The 16,163-nt window shown below is 44.2% G+C and overlaps 1 protein-coding gene across 1 annotated transcript; it reads right to left on the bottom strand.

Moving 5' to 3' along the window:
* Positions 1-6,712: 6,712 nt before the first annotated feature.
* LOC311114318 (FAS-associated factor 2-like) lies at positions 6,713-15,139 on the bottom strand. The gene is made up of 11 exons (XM_084189581.1): positions 15,069-15,139; positions 14,262-14,330; positions 13,866-14,000; positions 13,526-13,602; positions 13,284-13,422; positions 10,191-10,276; positions 9,848-9,939; positions 8,822-8,999; positions 8,066-8,237; positions 7,742-7,885; positions 6,713-7,508 (listed from the first exon to the last, which is right to left on the bottom strand). Exons 1-11 carry the CDS (start codon positions 15,129-15,131, stop codon positions 7,326-7,328), a joined length of 1,338 nt encoding a protein of 445 aa, XP_084045707.1. The 5' UTR covers positions 15,132-15,139; the 3' UTR covers positions 6,713-7,325.
* Positions 15,140-16,163: the final 1,024 nt, after the last annotated feature.

The raw sequence follows: 16,163 nt of genomic DNA, 5'->3' as shown, positions 1-16,163 counted from the left end.
TATTATTACTAATCTTTAAAAAGAAAAAAAAAATCCCTTTGTCATTTCCACTTGTTTTAAGAGTTTTTAGTTTTTAAATGGTTTTATTTATTGGTTTTAGCTATTTTGGAGAAAACGTGTTGAAGGACAAGGTCAGAGCACTAACATGGAAGTGTGTGGTCAACGGTATGTGTTCTATTCTAATGGTAACTTAACTTGGTCAGGTCTTCTTTTTAGGCCGTGCTAACTAATGGTGTTGTAAAAGATGAAGTGTTGTATGCTGCATAGCTTCAGTGTGAAAGCTTCTCGATAATCGTCTTGTTTTCGAAGACAAAAGAATGTTAACTCCCTGTTTCAAACATCTCTGGTGACGTGACAGACAGACGCTCTGGCGTTGTCCCAGCTGAGCTGACCGTACTTTCACAGTGATGATCAGGACAGGAAGGGGTTTGAGACAAAGATGGAGGGAGGAGTGGTGTTGGTAGAATGATACGCTTCTGGACATCTATAGGGTGTGTGTCCCAAATGGTACCCTATGTAGTGCACTACTTTCGACCAGGGCCCATAGGGCTAGTGCACTGTATAGGGAATAGGGTGCCATTTGGGACTCGATACTCACCTTCGTTCAGACTTCCAAAACGGAACGTCGTTGGGGTGTTAGAAAATAAATCAATGTTACTCCGGGTGTCTTTTTGTAAGTGTTGTGTGTTGTAGGGGGGGGATTCCTTTCTATTCCCACTACAATAAGCACTGCTAGGCAGATGTAACTTTTAGGATGGACACTTGCTTTCTTGTGTAAAGGGACCTTGCCATGTGTTCTATAGCGTCTCTCTGTGATGCGTGTACCACCTTTAAAGAGAAGAGAAAAAAAAAAGCCATCTTGATGAGTTTTTAAAGTAAACCCACAGCTTTGAGAGTTAATCTGTGTACATATCTGTTCACTGGCGTATATTGTGAGTTTGAAACAGACAAAAAAAAATCCCTCAGGGCCTCTCGGTATTTAAGAATAAAGGAAAACAGTCTGTTTTAATGGGACAGATGCCATGAAAAGATTGGTGGTGGATTTGAATTTTCTTGGTTGTTTTCCCTCAGGCCACTCAATTAAAATAATAATACTTGTTGATTTGTGCCAGAGTAGTGGATATTACATCATATAATTACAAATGTAGTTTGTGTTCTTGGAACAACCACACGACATACTTGCATAACGGGTTGTGATCCCATTTTTAAAAACGTGCCGTTGGTGCACACTATCCTACCTAAAAACCACTTTCAAAACTACTCAAGGTGTTTGCATGATTTAAATAAAAAAAAAACATATAATAATACTCAAAAATAATACCAAGTGTGTATTTTCAGTGAAAGATATCTAGACATGGGGACGGTGGACTATTTAACGGTGCACAATATGCATGCACGTCCTGCCAGGTCCCAACTGTTTTTTTTTTTTTAGCTAGCTCTAGTTGGCTTTGGGTCCGTTCTTCAGGTGGTGGGGGCTCCGTTACCGCTTTTAGTTGGCTTTGGGTCCGTTCTTCAGGTGGTGGGGGCTCCGTTACCGCTTTTAGTTGGCTTTGGGTCCGTTCTTCAGGTGGTGGGGGCTCCGTTACCGCTTTTAGTTGGCTTTGGGTCCGTTCTTCAGGTGGTGGGGGCTCCGTTACCGCTTTTAGTTGGCTTTGGGTCCGTTCTTCAGGTGGTGGGGGCTCCGTTACCGCTTTTAGTTGGCTTTGGGTCCGTTCTTCAGGTGGTGGGGGCTCCGTTACCGCTTTTAGTTGGCTTTGGGTCCGTTCTTCAGGTGGTGGGGGCTCCGTTACCGCTTTTAGTTGGCTTTGGGTCCGTTCTTCAGGTGGTGGGGGCTCCGTTACCGCTTTTAGTTGGCTTTGGGTCCGTTCTTCAGGTGGTGGGGGCTCCGTTACCGCTTTTAGTTGGCTTTGGGTCCGTTCTTCAGGTGGTGGGGGCTCCGTTACCGCTTTTAGTTGGCTTTGGGTCCGTTCTTCAGGTGGTGGGGGCTCCGTTACCGCTTTTAGTTGGCTTTGGGTCCGTTCTTCAGGTGGTGGGGGCTCCGTTACCGCTTTTAGTTGGCTTTGGGTCCGTTCTTCAGGTGGTGGGGGCTCCGTTACCGCTTTTAGTTGGCTTTGGGTCCGTTCTTCAGGTGGTGGGGGCTCCGTTACCGCTTTTAGTTGGCTTTGGGTCCGTTCTTCAGGTGGTGGGGGCTCCGTTACCGCTTTTAGTTGGCTTTGGGTCCGTTCTTCAGGTGGTGGGGGCTCCGTTACCGCTTTTAGTTGGCTTTGGGTCCGTTCTTCAGGTGGTGGGGGCTCCGTTACTGCTCAGCTGATAACTGCCATGCATTGTACTGCACACATTTGTAACACAACTGAATGAATACAAGATTTTATTGCGCTTTTATTAAAAAAAAAATAATAATAATAATAAGTTGCCTGGTTATAAAATGTGTGCTATGTTTATTGCCTCAGATAATGAACTAAACCCGGTTCACTGAAAAGCCATAAGATCTGCTTTAGGTGTGATGCTGTCACTTGTGGGAATGGGGATCGGATGGATTCCTAGAGCATGTTGCTATACTAATAGCCCTACAATGGTCAGTTACGTTCAACCCAGTTGAAGGACATTTTAAAGAAGACGTGTAACGGCTCATCATAATGTCTGGAATGGAGTGAATGGGTGCAATCCGGTTTTCCGAGCTGGTCATGGGTGCACCTCAGCCACGCTCAAGGTCCTAGACGATAATATAACCGTGATCGATAATAGATAGTACTGCACAGTCGTCTTCATCGACCTGGCCAAGGCTTTCGACTCTTGTCAATCACCGCATTCTTATTGGCAGACTAAATAGCCTTGGTTTCTCAAAATGACTGCCTCGCCTGGTTCACCGACTACTTCTCAGATAGAGTTCAATGTGTCAAATCGGAGGGCCTGTTGTCTGGACCTCTGGCAGTCTCTATGGGGGTGCCACAGGGTTCAATTCTCAGGCCGACTCTATTCTCTGTGTATATCAATGATGTCGCTCTTGCTGCTGGTGACTCTCAGATCCACCTCTACGCAGACGACACCATTTTGTATACATCTGGCCCTTCATTGGACACTGTGTTAACAAACCTCCAAACGAGCTTCAATGCCATACAGCACTCCTTCCGTAGCCTCCAACTGCTCTTAAACACTAGTAAAACTAAATGCATGCTCTTCAATCGAACGCTGCTTGCACCCGCCCGCCCGACTAGAATCACTACTCTCGGCGGGTCTGACCTAGAGTATGTGGACAACTACAAATACCTAGGTGTCTGGTTAGACTGTAAACTCTCCTTCCAGACTCACATTAAGCATCTCCAATCAAAAGTTAGATCTAGAATCGGCTTCCTATTTCGCAACAAAGCCTCCTTCACTCATGCTGCCAAACATGCCCTCGTAAAACGGACTATCCTACCGATCCTTGACTTCGGCGATGTCATTTACAAAATAGCTTCCAACACTCTACTCAGCGAATTGGATGTATCACAGTGCCATCCGTTTTGTCACCAAAGCCCCATATACTACCCACCATTGTGACCTGTACGCTCTCGTTGGCTGGCCCTCACTACATGTTCGTCGCCAAACCCACTGGCTCCAGGTCATCTATAAATCACTTCTAGGCAAATCCCCGCCTTATCTTAGCTCATTGGTCACCATAGCAACACCCACCCGTAGTCTGCGCTCCAGCAGGTATATCTCACTGGTCATCCCCAAAGCCAACACCTCCTTTGGCCGCCATTCCTTCCAGTTCTCTGCTGCCAATGACTGGAACGAACTGCAAAAATCTCTGAAGCTGGAGACTCTTATCTCCCTCACTAACTTTAAGCATCAGTTGTCAGAGCAGCTTACCGATCACTGCACCTGTACACAGCCCATCTGTAATTAGCCCATCCAACTACCTCATCCCCATATTGTTATTTACATTGTTATTTATTTTTGCTAATTTGCACCCCAGTATCTCTATTTGCACATCATCTTCTGCACATCTATCACTCCAGTGTTAATACTAAATTGTAATTATTTTGCACTATAGCCTATTTATTGCCTTACCTCCATAACTTACTACATTTGCACACACTGTATATATATTTTCTGTTGTATTTTTTGACTTTATGTTTTGTTTTACCCCATATGTAACTCTGTGTTGTTGTTGTTTTTAATCGCACTGCTTTGCTTTATCTTGGCCAGGTCGCAGTTGTAAATGAGAACTTGTTCTCAACTGGCTTACCTGGTTAAATAAAGGTGAAATAAAAATAAAATAAACATGGAATGGAATCAAACACATGGAAACCATGTTTGGTACCATTCCACTGACTCCGCTCCAGCCATTACAACGAGCCTGTCCTCCACCCTGCGCTAGATACCTTTTATTCACTTATTGAAACATTAGCACCATGGTTTGGTTTGGGGGGGGGGGGGGGGTAAACATATAATTGGCAGGTTTTAACCATATTGTGATTTTCTTCTGTCCCAAATACCAGAAAACCTCATGTAACTTCAAATCAAAACATGACAAATCTTGTAGTCTTTCTGTGATCCATTTAATCTCACAGCTTGTGGTGCACAAGGAACAAATAGAGACAGAGAATGGAGTTCCAATAATAAGCAGCTAAAATCATTTCTTTAGGATTAGATTTTTTTGTTGTTGCGCCGTAGATTTCCACTGTTTTTCCAATTATCTGTTGCTGTGGCGGGATAGTGGTCTGTTTACTGATTCTACTACTCACCTCCAGCCTCTAGGGGGCTCCACCCAACACGCGAGGGGCATGTTTGGCAATAGAAACAGGATGTTTGTTTTGGTACTTGCACATTTACGGTTACCTCATTTTTTCCATGTTTGGATTTGAAAAAATAAAAAAGCTAATATATATATATATATAAAAATGTTTCTTAATGCTATAATTTTTTCATTCCATTGGAATCATTGTTTGTAGCATTTAACTAGTTAAAGTGTATTATATATACACATCTGTATACTGATTGACATTTTTCAGATTTGTACTTTTTTTAAATGAAAGTTGCTAGTTCTGCTTTACCGAGTCGTGTGATCTTATTTTTTTTTTAAATAGTTGTGGCTGATTTGAGTTGTTCACTAATAAATGTATACCAATATTACCAAGCGCTTCTTTGCCTGTTTTCACTGTAATCACCAGAGTTGTCATGAATGCCAGGATTGTGTCCCAAATAGCACCCTATAAGTGCATTATATTTGACCAAAGCCCTAGGTTCTCATACTGTGCAGAGAAAAGGAACGTGATCTCGTGAGATCAGGATGACGGCCAAAATAAACTATATTTTCTTCACATTCAGCTCTGTAGCATTTTATGACTCATACACTACATTACCAAAAGTATGTGGACATCTGCTCATTAAACCTCTCATTCTGAAATCATGGGCATTACTATGGAGTTGGTCCCCCCCTTTGCTGCTATAACAGCCTCCACTCTTCTGGGAAGGCTTTCCACTAGATGTTGGAACATTGCTGCGGGGACTTGCTTCCCATTCAGCCACAAGAGCATTTGTGAGGTCGGGGCTCTGATGTTGGGTGATTAGGCCTGGCTCGCAGTCGGCGTTCCAATTCATCCCAAAAGTGTTTGATGGGGTTGAGGTCAGGGCTCTGTGCAGGCCAGTCAAGTTCTTCCACACTGACCTCTACAAATCATTTCTGTCTGGACCTCGCTTTGTGCACGGGGGCATTGTCATGCTGAAACAGGAAAGGGCCTTTCCCAAACTGTTGCCACAAAGTTGAAGCACAGAATCGTCCAGAATGTCATTGCATACTGTAGCGTTAAGATTTCCCTTCACTGGAACTTGAAAAACCGCCCCAGACCATTATTCCTCCTCCACCAAACTTTACGGTTAGCACTATGCATTCATGCAAGTAGCGTTCTCCTGGCATCCGCCAAACTCAGATTTGTCCGTCGGACTGCCAGATGGTGAAGCGTGATTAATCGCGGTGAGATGGTGAAGCGAGTCCAATGGCGGTGAGCTTTACACCACTCCAGCCGATGCTTGGCATTGTGCATGGTGATCTTAGGCTTGTGTGCGGCTGCTCGGCCATGGGAACCCATTTCAGAAAGCTCCCGACGAACAGTTCTTATGCTGACGTTGCTTCCAGAGGCAGTTTGGAACTCGGTAGTAAGTGTTTCAACCGAGGACAGACAATTTACGTGCTTCAGCACTCGGCAGTCCCGTTCTGTGAGCTTGCGTGGCATACCACTTTGCTGCTGAGCTGTTGTTGCTCCTAGACGTTTCCACTTCACAATAACAGCACTAACAGTTGACCGGGGCAGCTCTATCAGGACAGACATTTTGACAAACTGACTTGTTGGAAAGGTGGCATCCTATGACTGTGCCACGTTGAAAGTCACTGAGCTCTTCAGTAAGGCCATTCTACAGCCAATGTTTGTCTATGGAGATTGCATGGCTGTGTGCTTGATTTTATACACCTGTCAGCAACGGGTGTGGCTGAAATAGCCGAATCCACTAATTTGAAGGGGTGTCCACATACTTTTGGTCATGTGTTTTTACTCATGGGTTAGCATAATACGTTTGTTTTCTACATACCTAACAAAAATATTAAAACTGACATGGCTTCAAGGTTAGCAGAGTTTCTGTGGGCTGGTAGGAAGCCTGTGATTTATTAGACCAAGAGACCTGAGCACAGGAAAAGAGGACTGACTGACAGGAATATTATCAAAACCACCACAACATTTTAAAAATGTTTAATTTATAGTTGTTGGAAAATGACATCTTTACATGACCAGCCCAGACTATGGGCTGACTGTTTTACTATAGATGGGTAAAGCCACATGTCAAAGCTGTGGCTTCTTCTGGTTGTTGAACTGTGTTGTAGTTCTAAACTGAACTGTGTTGTAGTTCTAAACTGAACTGTGTTGTAGTTCTAAACTGAACTGTGTTGTAGTTCTAAACTGAACTCTGGTGGTACGGAACTCAAACCTCGCCTGTTTGGTCGTCTCATGACAATCACATTATAGCGTCAACTTTGATTGAAAAAAAAAATAATAATAATAATAAAAAGTCGTGCTTTTTCAGCCTTGTTCTTTAAATATGTAACGTATATGTAACGTTCACATTGCTCTCCTTTTAAACAGAACCAAATTGAACTGGAGAGAGGTGGTGGTATCAGCTCTGCCAGGGGTAAATTATTTTGGGTTAGAGTTTTTGTTTCATTCTTTCAGACAGTGATCCCTTGTGCACAACGGCCATAAAAATAAAATTGTGAAGATACAACAAAAAAAAACAAAAAACAGAACAGTTGTTTTCCCATGTTGGAGGTGGAGGAGAAGGTTAGCTAGGTGTCAATCGTCCGTGAGATCCTGAACAAAGAGGACCTCAGAACGGCTGAGGCCGGCCTCTTTCAGGCTGGGAGGATTGGGCTGCTCCTCCGTGGGAAGGCAGGGCAGAACCCGGCGAGGGAAGTTTGTTACTATCTGGAATTTCTCCGGGGTCTCCTTCAATGAGAACAGGAAGTCGTATATTACCTGGAAACACAGAGGGAGAAATGGGTGAGATGCATGCTTTTATTTTTTTTGTCAAAACCATAAGTTTCATTGGTATACGCCAGGGGAGTTAAATCAAAACGTTAAAATAACACATGTAAGAGTGACTAGGAGTTTGCTGTGTAGAATTGGGAGTCAAGCCCCCCACTGGTATGCACCGGGACAGTTAAAATGCCACCACCTGTAAGCTGACTTGAGCAGAGCTGTGTTCTTACCGTCAGAGACTGCTGGAAGAGGAAGCGCCTCTCTACTCTGGTGTCGTTAGGCAGTTTGAAAACTATCTTGACGCTGTCAGGGTCGTCTGCCGTGGGCTCGGGGGGAAGACATTCTGACTTGCGCTCCTTCTCTTCCTCCAGCGTCTAAAAACACAGAATTTGTGTCAAACTGGCAACAACAAAGTATTAAAAAACATAGGACCAAGACAAGAAACAGTTTTACTGTAGGCAAAGAGGAGTCAGAGCGTGAGAGAGTCCGTCCGAGAGCGAGCGAGGAGACAGAGAGAGTGAGCGAGGAGGCAGATAGTGTAAAAGACTCCTCACCCTCCTCCTCCTCTCCTCGGCCAGAACGGTCTGCCGGACCATCTCCTCCTCCGCCTGGACCTTCTCCTGCTCCTCCCTCTTCCTCCGGTCCTTCTCCTGGTCGGCTCTCAGCGACTCCAGGTAGGCATCGTCCTGCTGCGCCCGCAACACCTGCGTCTGGTTCCTCTCCTCCCTGGAACACACACACACACGCCGTCCCATAAGGCGGCGCACAATTGGCCCAGCGTCGTCCGGGTTTGGCCGGTGTAGGCCGTTGTTGTAAATAAGAATTTGTTCTTAACTGACTTGCCTAGTTACATAAAGGTTAAATAAATAAATAAACACACGAATGGACACGGACACACAAAGTGATACGCAGGCACACACACGTTCTATTAACATAGTTGCTGAGGTCTAATTCAAATTCCAGGCACACCACATCCCTCCAGGACCAGAGACCATCTCCACATTTGTATTTTTCATTATAGTAAAATAAGCAATCAATTCAGACCTGGGTTTCAAATACATTAAAAAAACTATTCACATACTTTTGTTTGAGTTTGTCTGGAGTGCCAGATGGCCTGGACTTGCTATTGGAATAAACCCAGCTCCGTTCCTTACCGCTCCATGCGTTCAGACATCAGGTTGGAATAAACCCAGCTCCGTTCCTTACCGCTCCATGCGTTCAGACATCAGGTTGGAATAAACCCAGCTCCGTTCCTTACCGCTCCATGCGTTCAGACATCAGGTTGGAATAAACCCAGCTCCGTTCCTTACCGCTCCATGCGTTCAGACATCAGGTGGGTCTGATTGGCCTCCATGATGAAGGTCAGCTGGTTGAGGAGGTCCTCTGATTGGATGAGCCCCTCCAGACGTCCCACCACGGTCATCTTACGGTCCTTCAGCATGATCACGGCCAGGAACGGGTAGGTGTTCTCACGCAGCGCCTGGGACACTGAGGCACAGACACACACAGAGACACACAGAGACACACACAGAGACACACAGAGACACACACAGAGACACACACACACACAGACACACAAACCCAGCCAGTCAAAAACACACCAAACACAGATTAAAACGCTGATATAAAGTGATGGATGAAGAGATCCTGGATGAAGAGATCCCCCCCCTCATATCTTAGAGATCCTGGATGAAGAGATCCCCCCCCCCCTCATATCTTAGAGATCCTGGATGAAGAGATTCCCCCCCCCCCCATATCTTAGAGATCCTGGATGAAGAGATCCCCCCCCCCCCCCATATCTTAGAGATCCTGGATGAAGAGATCCCCCCCCCCTCATATCTTAGAGATCCTGGATGAAGAGACCCCCCCCCCCCCCCCCCTTCATATCTTAGAGATCCTGGATGAAGAGATCCCCCCCTCATATCTTAGAGATCCTGGATGAAGAGATCCCCCCCTCATATCTTAGAGATCCTGGATGAAGAGATCCCCCCCCCCCCCTCATATCTTAGAGATCCTGGATGAAGAGATCCCCCCCCCCTCCCCTCATATCTTAGAGATCCTGGATGAAGAGATCCCCCCCTCCTCATATCTTAGAGATCCTGGATGAAGAGACCCCCCCCCCTCCTCATATCTTAGAGAGGACACTGACAAAAATCATCCAAAGTTCCAGCACAGATGATTGACTTTTATCTTTAACCCTTTTTGACCAGATGAAACTGACTGAGAACACGTCCTCAATTTACAGCAACAATAAAAGAGTATACAGGATGAGGCCTGTTCCTGTCCAGCTCCAGCAGACCCAGGTAGTGAAGACACGTGCAGGAGTAGACCATTACCTCTGTATCCCTCAGGCTTGCTGGTGGAGCAGGCCCAGAACAGCGTTCTGGTGTTGAGGAAGGTCTGGACCTCTTCTGTACATAACGTGGAGCTGGAAGGAAGATGGTAACAGAAAGAGGCACATCGTTAATATCAACTGTGAGAGGAAAGAAGTCCAAATCAACAAAATGTCTATAATCATTTATACTAATTATGAAGAATACCAAGCATGACACAAATAAGAAAACATGCAAGGAATACCTCCATTCAATCAACTGACTAAATATCCCAAACCACCAGAACCTAAATTATAACTAGACCTCATGTAAATGGATCATAAAGTGATCATAAAATGGGACCTACCGGCAGAACTGGTCTGTATCCTGGTGGTCCTCTCCATGGAGGTAAACTAACAAGTAGCGAAGCTCACGTTTGGCATCATTCAATGCCTTCAGGGGGAAAACAAACACAGATCACTGAATAACACTACCAGCTAATCACCCAAGTTACACACACTATACAGTACCAGTCAAAAGTTTGGACACACCTACTCATTCAAGGGTTTTTCTTTATTTTTACTATTTTCTACATTGTAGAATAATAGTGAAGATATCAAAACTATGAAATAAAACATATGGAATCATGTAGTAACCAAAAAAGTGTTAAACAAATCAAAATATATTTTATATGAGAGATTCTTCAAATAGCCACCATTTGCCTTGATGACAGCTTTGCACACTCTTGGCATTCTCTCAACCAGCTTCATGAGGAATGTTTTTCCAACAGTCTTGAAAGAGTTCCCACATATGCTGAGCACTTGTTGGCTGCTTTTCCTTCACTCTAAGGTCCAAACCATCTCAATTGAGTTGAAGTCGGGTGATTGTGGAGGCCAGGTCATCTGATGCAGCACTCCATCACTCTCCTTGGTCAAATAGCCCTTACACAGCCTGGAGGTGTGTTGGGTCATTGTCCTGTTGAAAAACAAATGATAGTCCCACTAAGCCCAAACCAGATGGGATGGCGTATCGCTGCAGAAAGCTGTGGTAGCCATGCTGGTTAAGTGTGCCTTGAATTCTAAATAAATCACAGACAGTGTCACCAGCAAAGCACCCCCACACCATCACACCCCCTTCTCCATGCTTCACGGTGGGAACCACACATGCAGAGATCATCTGTTCACCTACTCTGCGTCTCACAAAGACACGGCGGTTGGAACCAAAAATCTCAAATTTGGACTCCAGACCAAAGGACACATTTCCACCGGTCTAATGTCCATTGCTCGTGTTTCTTGGCCCAAGCAAGTCTCTTCTTCTTGTTGGTGTCCTTTAGTAGTGGTTTTTTTGCAGCAATTCGACCATGAAGGTCTGATTCACACAGTCCCCTCTGAACAGTTGATGTTGAGATGTGTCTGTTACTTGAACTCTGTGAAGCATTTATTTGGGCTGCAATTTCTGAGGCTGGTAACTCTAATAAACGTATCTTCTTCAGAAGAGGTAACTCTGGGTCTTCCATTCCTGTGGCGGTCCTCATGAGAGCCAGTTTCATCATAGCGCTTGATGGTTTTTGCAACTGCACTTGAAGAAACGTTCAAAGTTCTTGAAGTTTTCCATATTGACTGACCTTCATGTCTTAAAGTAATGATGGACTGTCGTTTCTCTTTGCTTATTTGAGCTGTTCTTGCCATAATATGGACTTGGTCTTTTACCAAATAGGGCTATCTTCTGTATACCCCCCCTACCTTGTCACAACACAACTGATTGGCTGAAACGCATTAAGAAGGAAAGAAATTCCACAAATGGACTTTTAACAAGGCACACCTATTAATTTAAATGCATTCCAGGTGACTACCTCATGAAGCTGGTTGAGAGAATGCCAAGTGTGTCCAAAGCTGTCATCAAGGCAAAGGGTGGCTACTTTGAAAAATATAAAATATATTTTGATTTGTTTAACACTTTTTGGGTTACTGTGTTCTTTCATAGTTTTGATGTCTTCACTATTATTATACAGTGTAGAAAATAGTAAAAATAAAGAAAAACCCTGCAATGAGTAGGTGTCCAAACTTTTGACTGGTAATGTATATACAAAAGTATGTGGACACCCCTTCAAATGAGTGGATTCGGTTATTTCAGCCACACCCCGTTGCTGACAGGTGTATAAAATCGAGCACACAGCCATGCAATCTCCATAGACAAACATTGGCAGTAGAATGTCCTTACTGAAGAGTTCAGTGACTTTCAACGTGGCACCGTCACAGGATGCCACCTTTCCAACAAGTCATTTCATCACATTTCTGCCCGGCTAGAGCTGCCCCGGTCAAGTGCTGTTATTGTGAAGTGGAAACGTCTAAGATCAACAATGGCTCAGCTGCGAAGTGGTAGGCCACACAAGCTCACAGAACGGGACCGCCAAGTGCTGAAGCGCGTAAAAATCATCTGTCCTCGGTTGCAACACTCACTACCGAGTTCCAAACTGCCTCTGGAAGCAACGTCAGCACAATAACTGTTCGTCGGGAGCTTCATTAAGTGGGTTTCCATGGCCGAGCAGCCGCACACAAGCCTACGATCACCATGTGCAATGCCAAGCGTCAGCTGGAGTGGTTTAAAGCTCGCCGCCATTGGACTCTGGAGCAGTGGAAACGCGTTCTCTGAAGTGATGAATCCAGCTTCACCATCTGGGATTGGCGGATGCCAGGAGAACGCTACCTGCCCAAATGCATAGTACTAACTGTAAAGTTTGGTGGAGGAGGAATAATGGTCTGGGGCTGTTTTTCATGGTTCGGGATAGGCCCCTTAGTTCCAGTGAAGGGAAATCTTAACGCTACAGCATACAATGACATTCTAGACGATTCTGTGCTTCCAACTTTGTGGCAACAGTTTGGGGATGGTCCTTTCCTGTTTCAGTATGACAATGTCCCCGTGCACAAAGCGAGGTCCAAACAGAAATGGTTTGTCGAGATCGGTGAGCCCTGACCTCAACCCCATCAAACACCTTTGGGATGAATTGGAACGCCGACTGCGAGCCAGGCCTAATCGCCCAACATCAGCGCCCGACCTCACTAATGCTCTTGTGGCTGAATGGAGGCCAGTCCCAGCAGCAATGTTCAAACATCTAGTGGAAAGCCTTCCCAGAAGAGTGGAGGCTGTTATAGCAGCAAAGGGGGGGGGGGGGGGGACCAACTCCATATTAATGTCCATGATTTCGGAATGAGATGTTCGACGAGCAGGTGTCCACATACTTTTGGTCATGTAGTGTAGGTTCTAAATGGATTGAATCAATCTGGATTCTGGAACATCTGCTTCCTTAAAACCATTTAGTCGGTTGTTCAATAAAATAAAACTTGGTGTCTCAACTTTTTGGGTAATGTTCTTATGCCTTCCAATATACTTCTTGTTTATGGTCAGATACTAGTAACCCAAATTGAGATTGAAACTGGACTGGGGAACCTGAGTAACACACCTGGCTATATGTTCCCTGGTAAAACACTGGATGCGATCGACCGTACTTCTCTTCAAAACTATGGATGAAAGAGACAACGTCACCCACAGGGTCTGTGACGCGTCCACGAGGGTCTGGCCTGACCCACCGCAGGGCAAACCTAGGAGAGGAGGAGGAACCAATCAGTCACCTTCATACAGAAACGTCAGGCAGCTCATGTTAATAACGGGAACTGATGGACAAATGCAGTTTCTTTGTATTACCTGAATATGTCCATAAGTGTGTAATATGTCAATCTGAAAGGTAGCATTATCATGTAGTAACTCCATCCTATTAATCCCTGAAAATGTAAGAAAAAGACCAGATGAGACATGATGGTGGGAACAGGGGAAAGATTCAATGAGAATACCACAGCTGGATGATTTCAGTTACAGAGTTGATTTCTGTAAGCAGAATGTTGCCCCACTGTGTATTTTAATGTCATATGGCAGAGTCTACCTTTTAAGTTGAGATGCAAGAACAATTTACCGCAGTTTCCCAGTGACACATGATCAAAAAGAAGAATATGAGAGAAAGAGAGAGAGAGAGAATCTGTGTACGTACTCTGGGTTGTGGCCTGGAGACGATATAGCTATACACTCTGTGGTCTGCTGTGTTGACCTGTAAGGGTCTGGAGGGCGGAGGGTTAAACACACTGGGAACTCCTTCCTGCTCGTTCAGTCTGTCCTGCACCGCAGCCTGGGAACGCACACATCACATTATCCATTTGATCTCACCCTGGACAGCACAGGAAGACTCAACCATGACCATTTCAAAGAGCAGAGATCATGAACATTGAAGGCAACATTTGTCACGAGGTACGTAATTCATTCATAACAGTGCAACCACTGAGAAATGATTGTATTCACTGGGTGCATCATGACTTGTGGATTATGTAGTCTTCAAAGGCCCACTTCAAAAAGTTGCATTCTGGGTTTTTTTTTGGGTGACAGTTCTTACCTCAATGTTCCAATTGTGTTGTTCTAATGTGTGACGACATTGGTCCATAGACTCCAAGCCTGTCAAGTCCTGGAAATCAAATGCAAAAATCATAATTCTCAGATCTAACACTGGTGTACACGAGACTGGACACATCTCCAATTGATAGGCGAGGATGTGAAGATAAAATAATAATATGCCATTTAGCAGACGCTTTTATCCAAAGCGACTTACAGTCGTTCGGGACAAACGAATTTATTCCAATAATTCCTACAAGCCATTTCCACATCTTGGGTCTGGATGAAACAGAGGGGGGCCTTACTAGGAACTAACCACCGTAACAGTTGTGTCTGATGATCACTCTCAAACCATCTTCCAACTAACAGTTAACAAACTAAGTAACGTTAGCGTTGCTGACCAAACAAACTGCTAGCTAGCCAACTGTCGTTAGCCTAGCTAGCTAGTTGTCGTAAGTAAACCAAGTCCTGCAGATAACTTAAGTTCAAAATATATTTTCTAATTCACCATACACTGATTGAAGTTTGCTGATGTGTTTCTTTGGGGGGAATTGTCGGGAACGGACAAGCAATTCAAGACAATAGTTTGTATTGAAAATAATTGGTGTGTTGCTAGAAATAACGTTAACGGTAGCTACCTGGCTTGTTAGCTAACGTTAACAGTGGCGCTAGGGGTATCAAAATTATCTTGTAAAAAAGCGTTTTTATAACCATAACGTGCTTTATTTTAAACTATTTCCTTCATATATCTAAACATACATTAATATGTAGTTATATATAAATTACTGTAAGCTGAAGAAAGGCTGACTACCTGAAATTGAAGGAGTTTTTCGGTCTGCGCCTGAGATAATTCCTGCACCTCTGGCGCCGCCATCTTACCTCGCTAACGATTCTTCTTCTTCTTCTTCAATGAGGTTTAACGGCGGTCGGCATCCAATTTGTTGCATTACCGCCACCTACTAGACTGGAGTACAACTCCCTTATATTTTGCTTGAAATATATAATAAAATAAAGAAATACCCTACCATCTAACACAACACTCACGAATTCAAAATTATTATTAATAATTAACACCACCCTTCTCCACTATTTAAATATATTAATTCCTACCTCATGCCCTCAACCTGAAATGATGGGACATCGCCACTTAACACTCCCTGTAACTCTTCTGATGTGAAGTCTAGCACACACAAATACCTCTCTCCAGCTGCCACCACAACCTCAATTTTCTTCGACGTACGTTCCATCCCTGCAGTACAATGAATAACCATTGCTATAAACGCTAAAAATCCAATCTTACTGAAATAAATATCACTTCTTGGCCTATCCCTCTGTACTGGTACATACAGTGAGGGAAAAAAAGTATTTGATTTTGTACGTTTGCCCACTGACAAAGAAATGATCAGTCTATAATTTTAATGGTAGGTTTATTTGAACAGTGAGAGACAGAATAACAACAACAAAACTCCATAAAAACGCATGTCAAAAATGTTATAAATTGATTTGCATTTTAATGAGGGAAATAAGTAGTATTTGACCCCCTCTCAATCAGAAAGATTTCTGGCTCCCAGGTGTCTTTTATACAGGTAACGAGCTGAGATTAGGAGCACACTCTTAAAAGGGAGTGCTCCTAATCTCAGTTTGTTACCTGTATAAAAGACACCTGTCCACAGAAGCAATCAATCAATCAGATTCCAAACTCTCCACCATGGCCAAGACCAAAGAGCTCTCCAAGGATGTCAGGGACAAGATTGTAGACCTACACAAGGCTGGAATGGGCTACAAGACCATCGTCAAGCAGCTTGGTGAGAAGGTGACAACAGTTGGTGCGATTATTCGCAAATGGAAGAAACACAAAAGTACTGTCAATCTCCCTCGGCCTGGGGCTCCATGCAAGATCTCACCT

This window comes from Coregonus lavaretus (genome assembly GCF_964263955.1).
Source record: "Coregonus lavaretus genome assembly, contig: HAP1_SCAFFOLD_646, whole genome shotgun sequence".
NCBI classification, from domain to species: Eukaryota; Metazoa; Chordata; class Actinopteri; order Salmoniformes; family Salmonidae; genus Coregonus; species Coregonus lavaretus.
The sequence above is the reverse complement of the archived record's forward strand: the minus strand, read 5'-3'. Positions and strand labels throughout refer to the sequence as shown.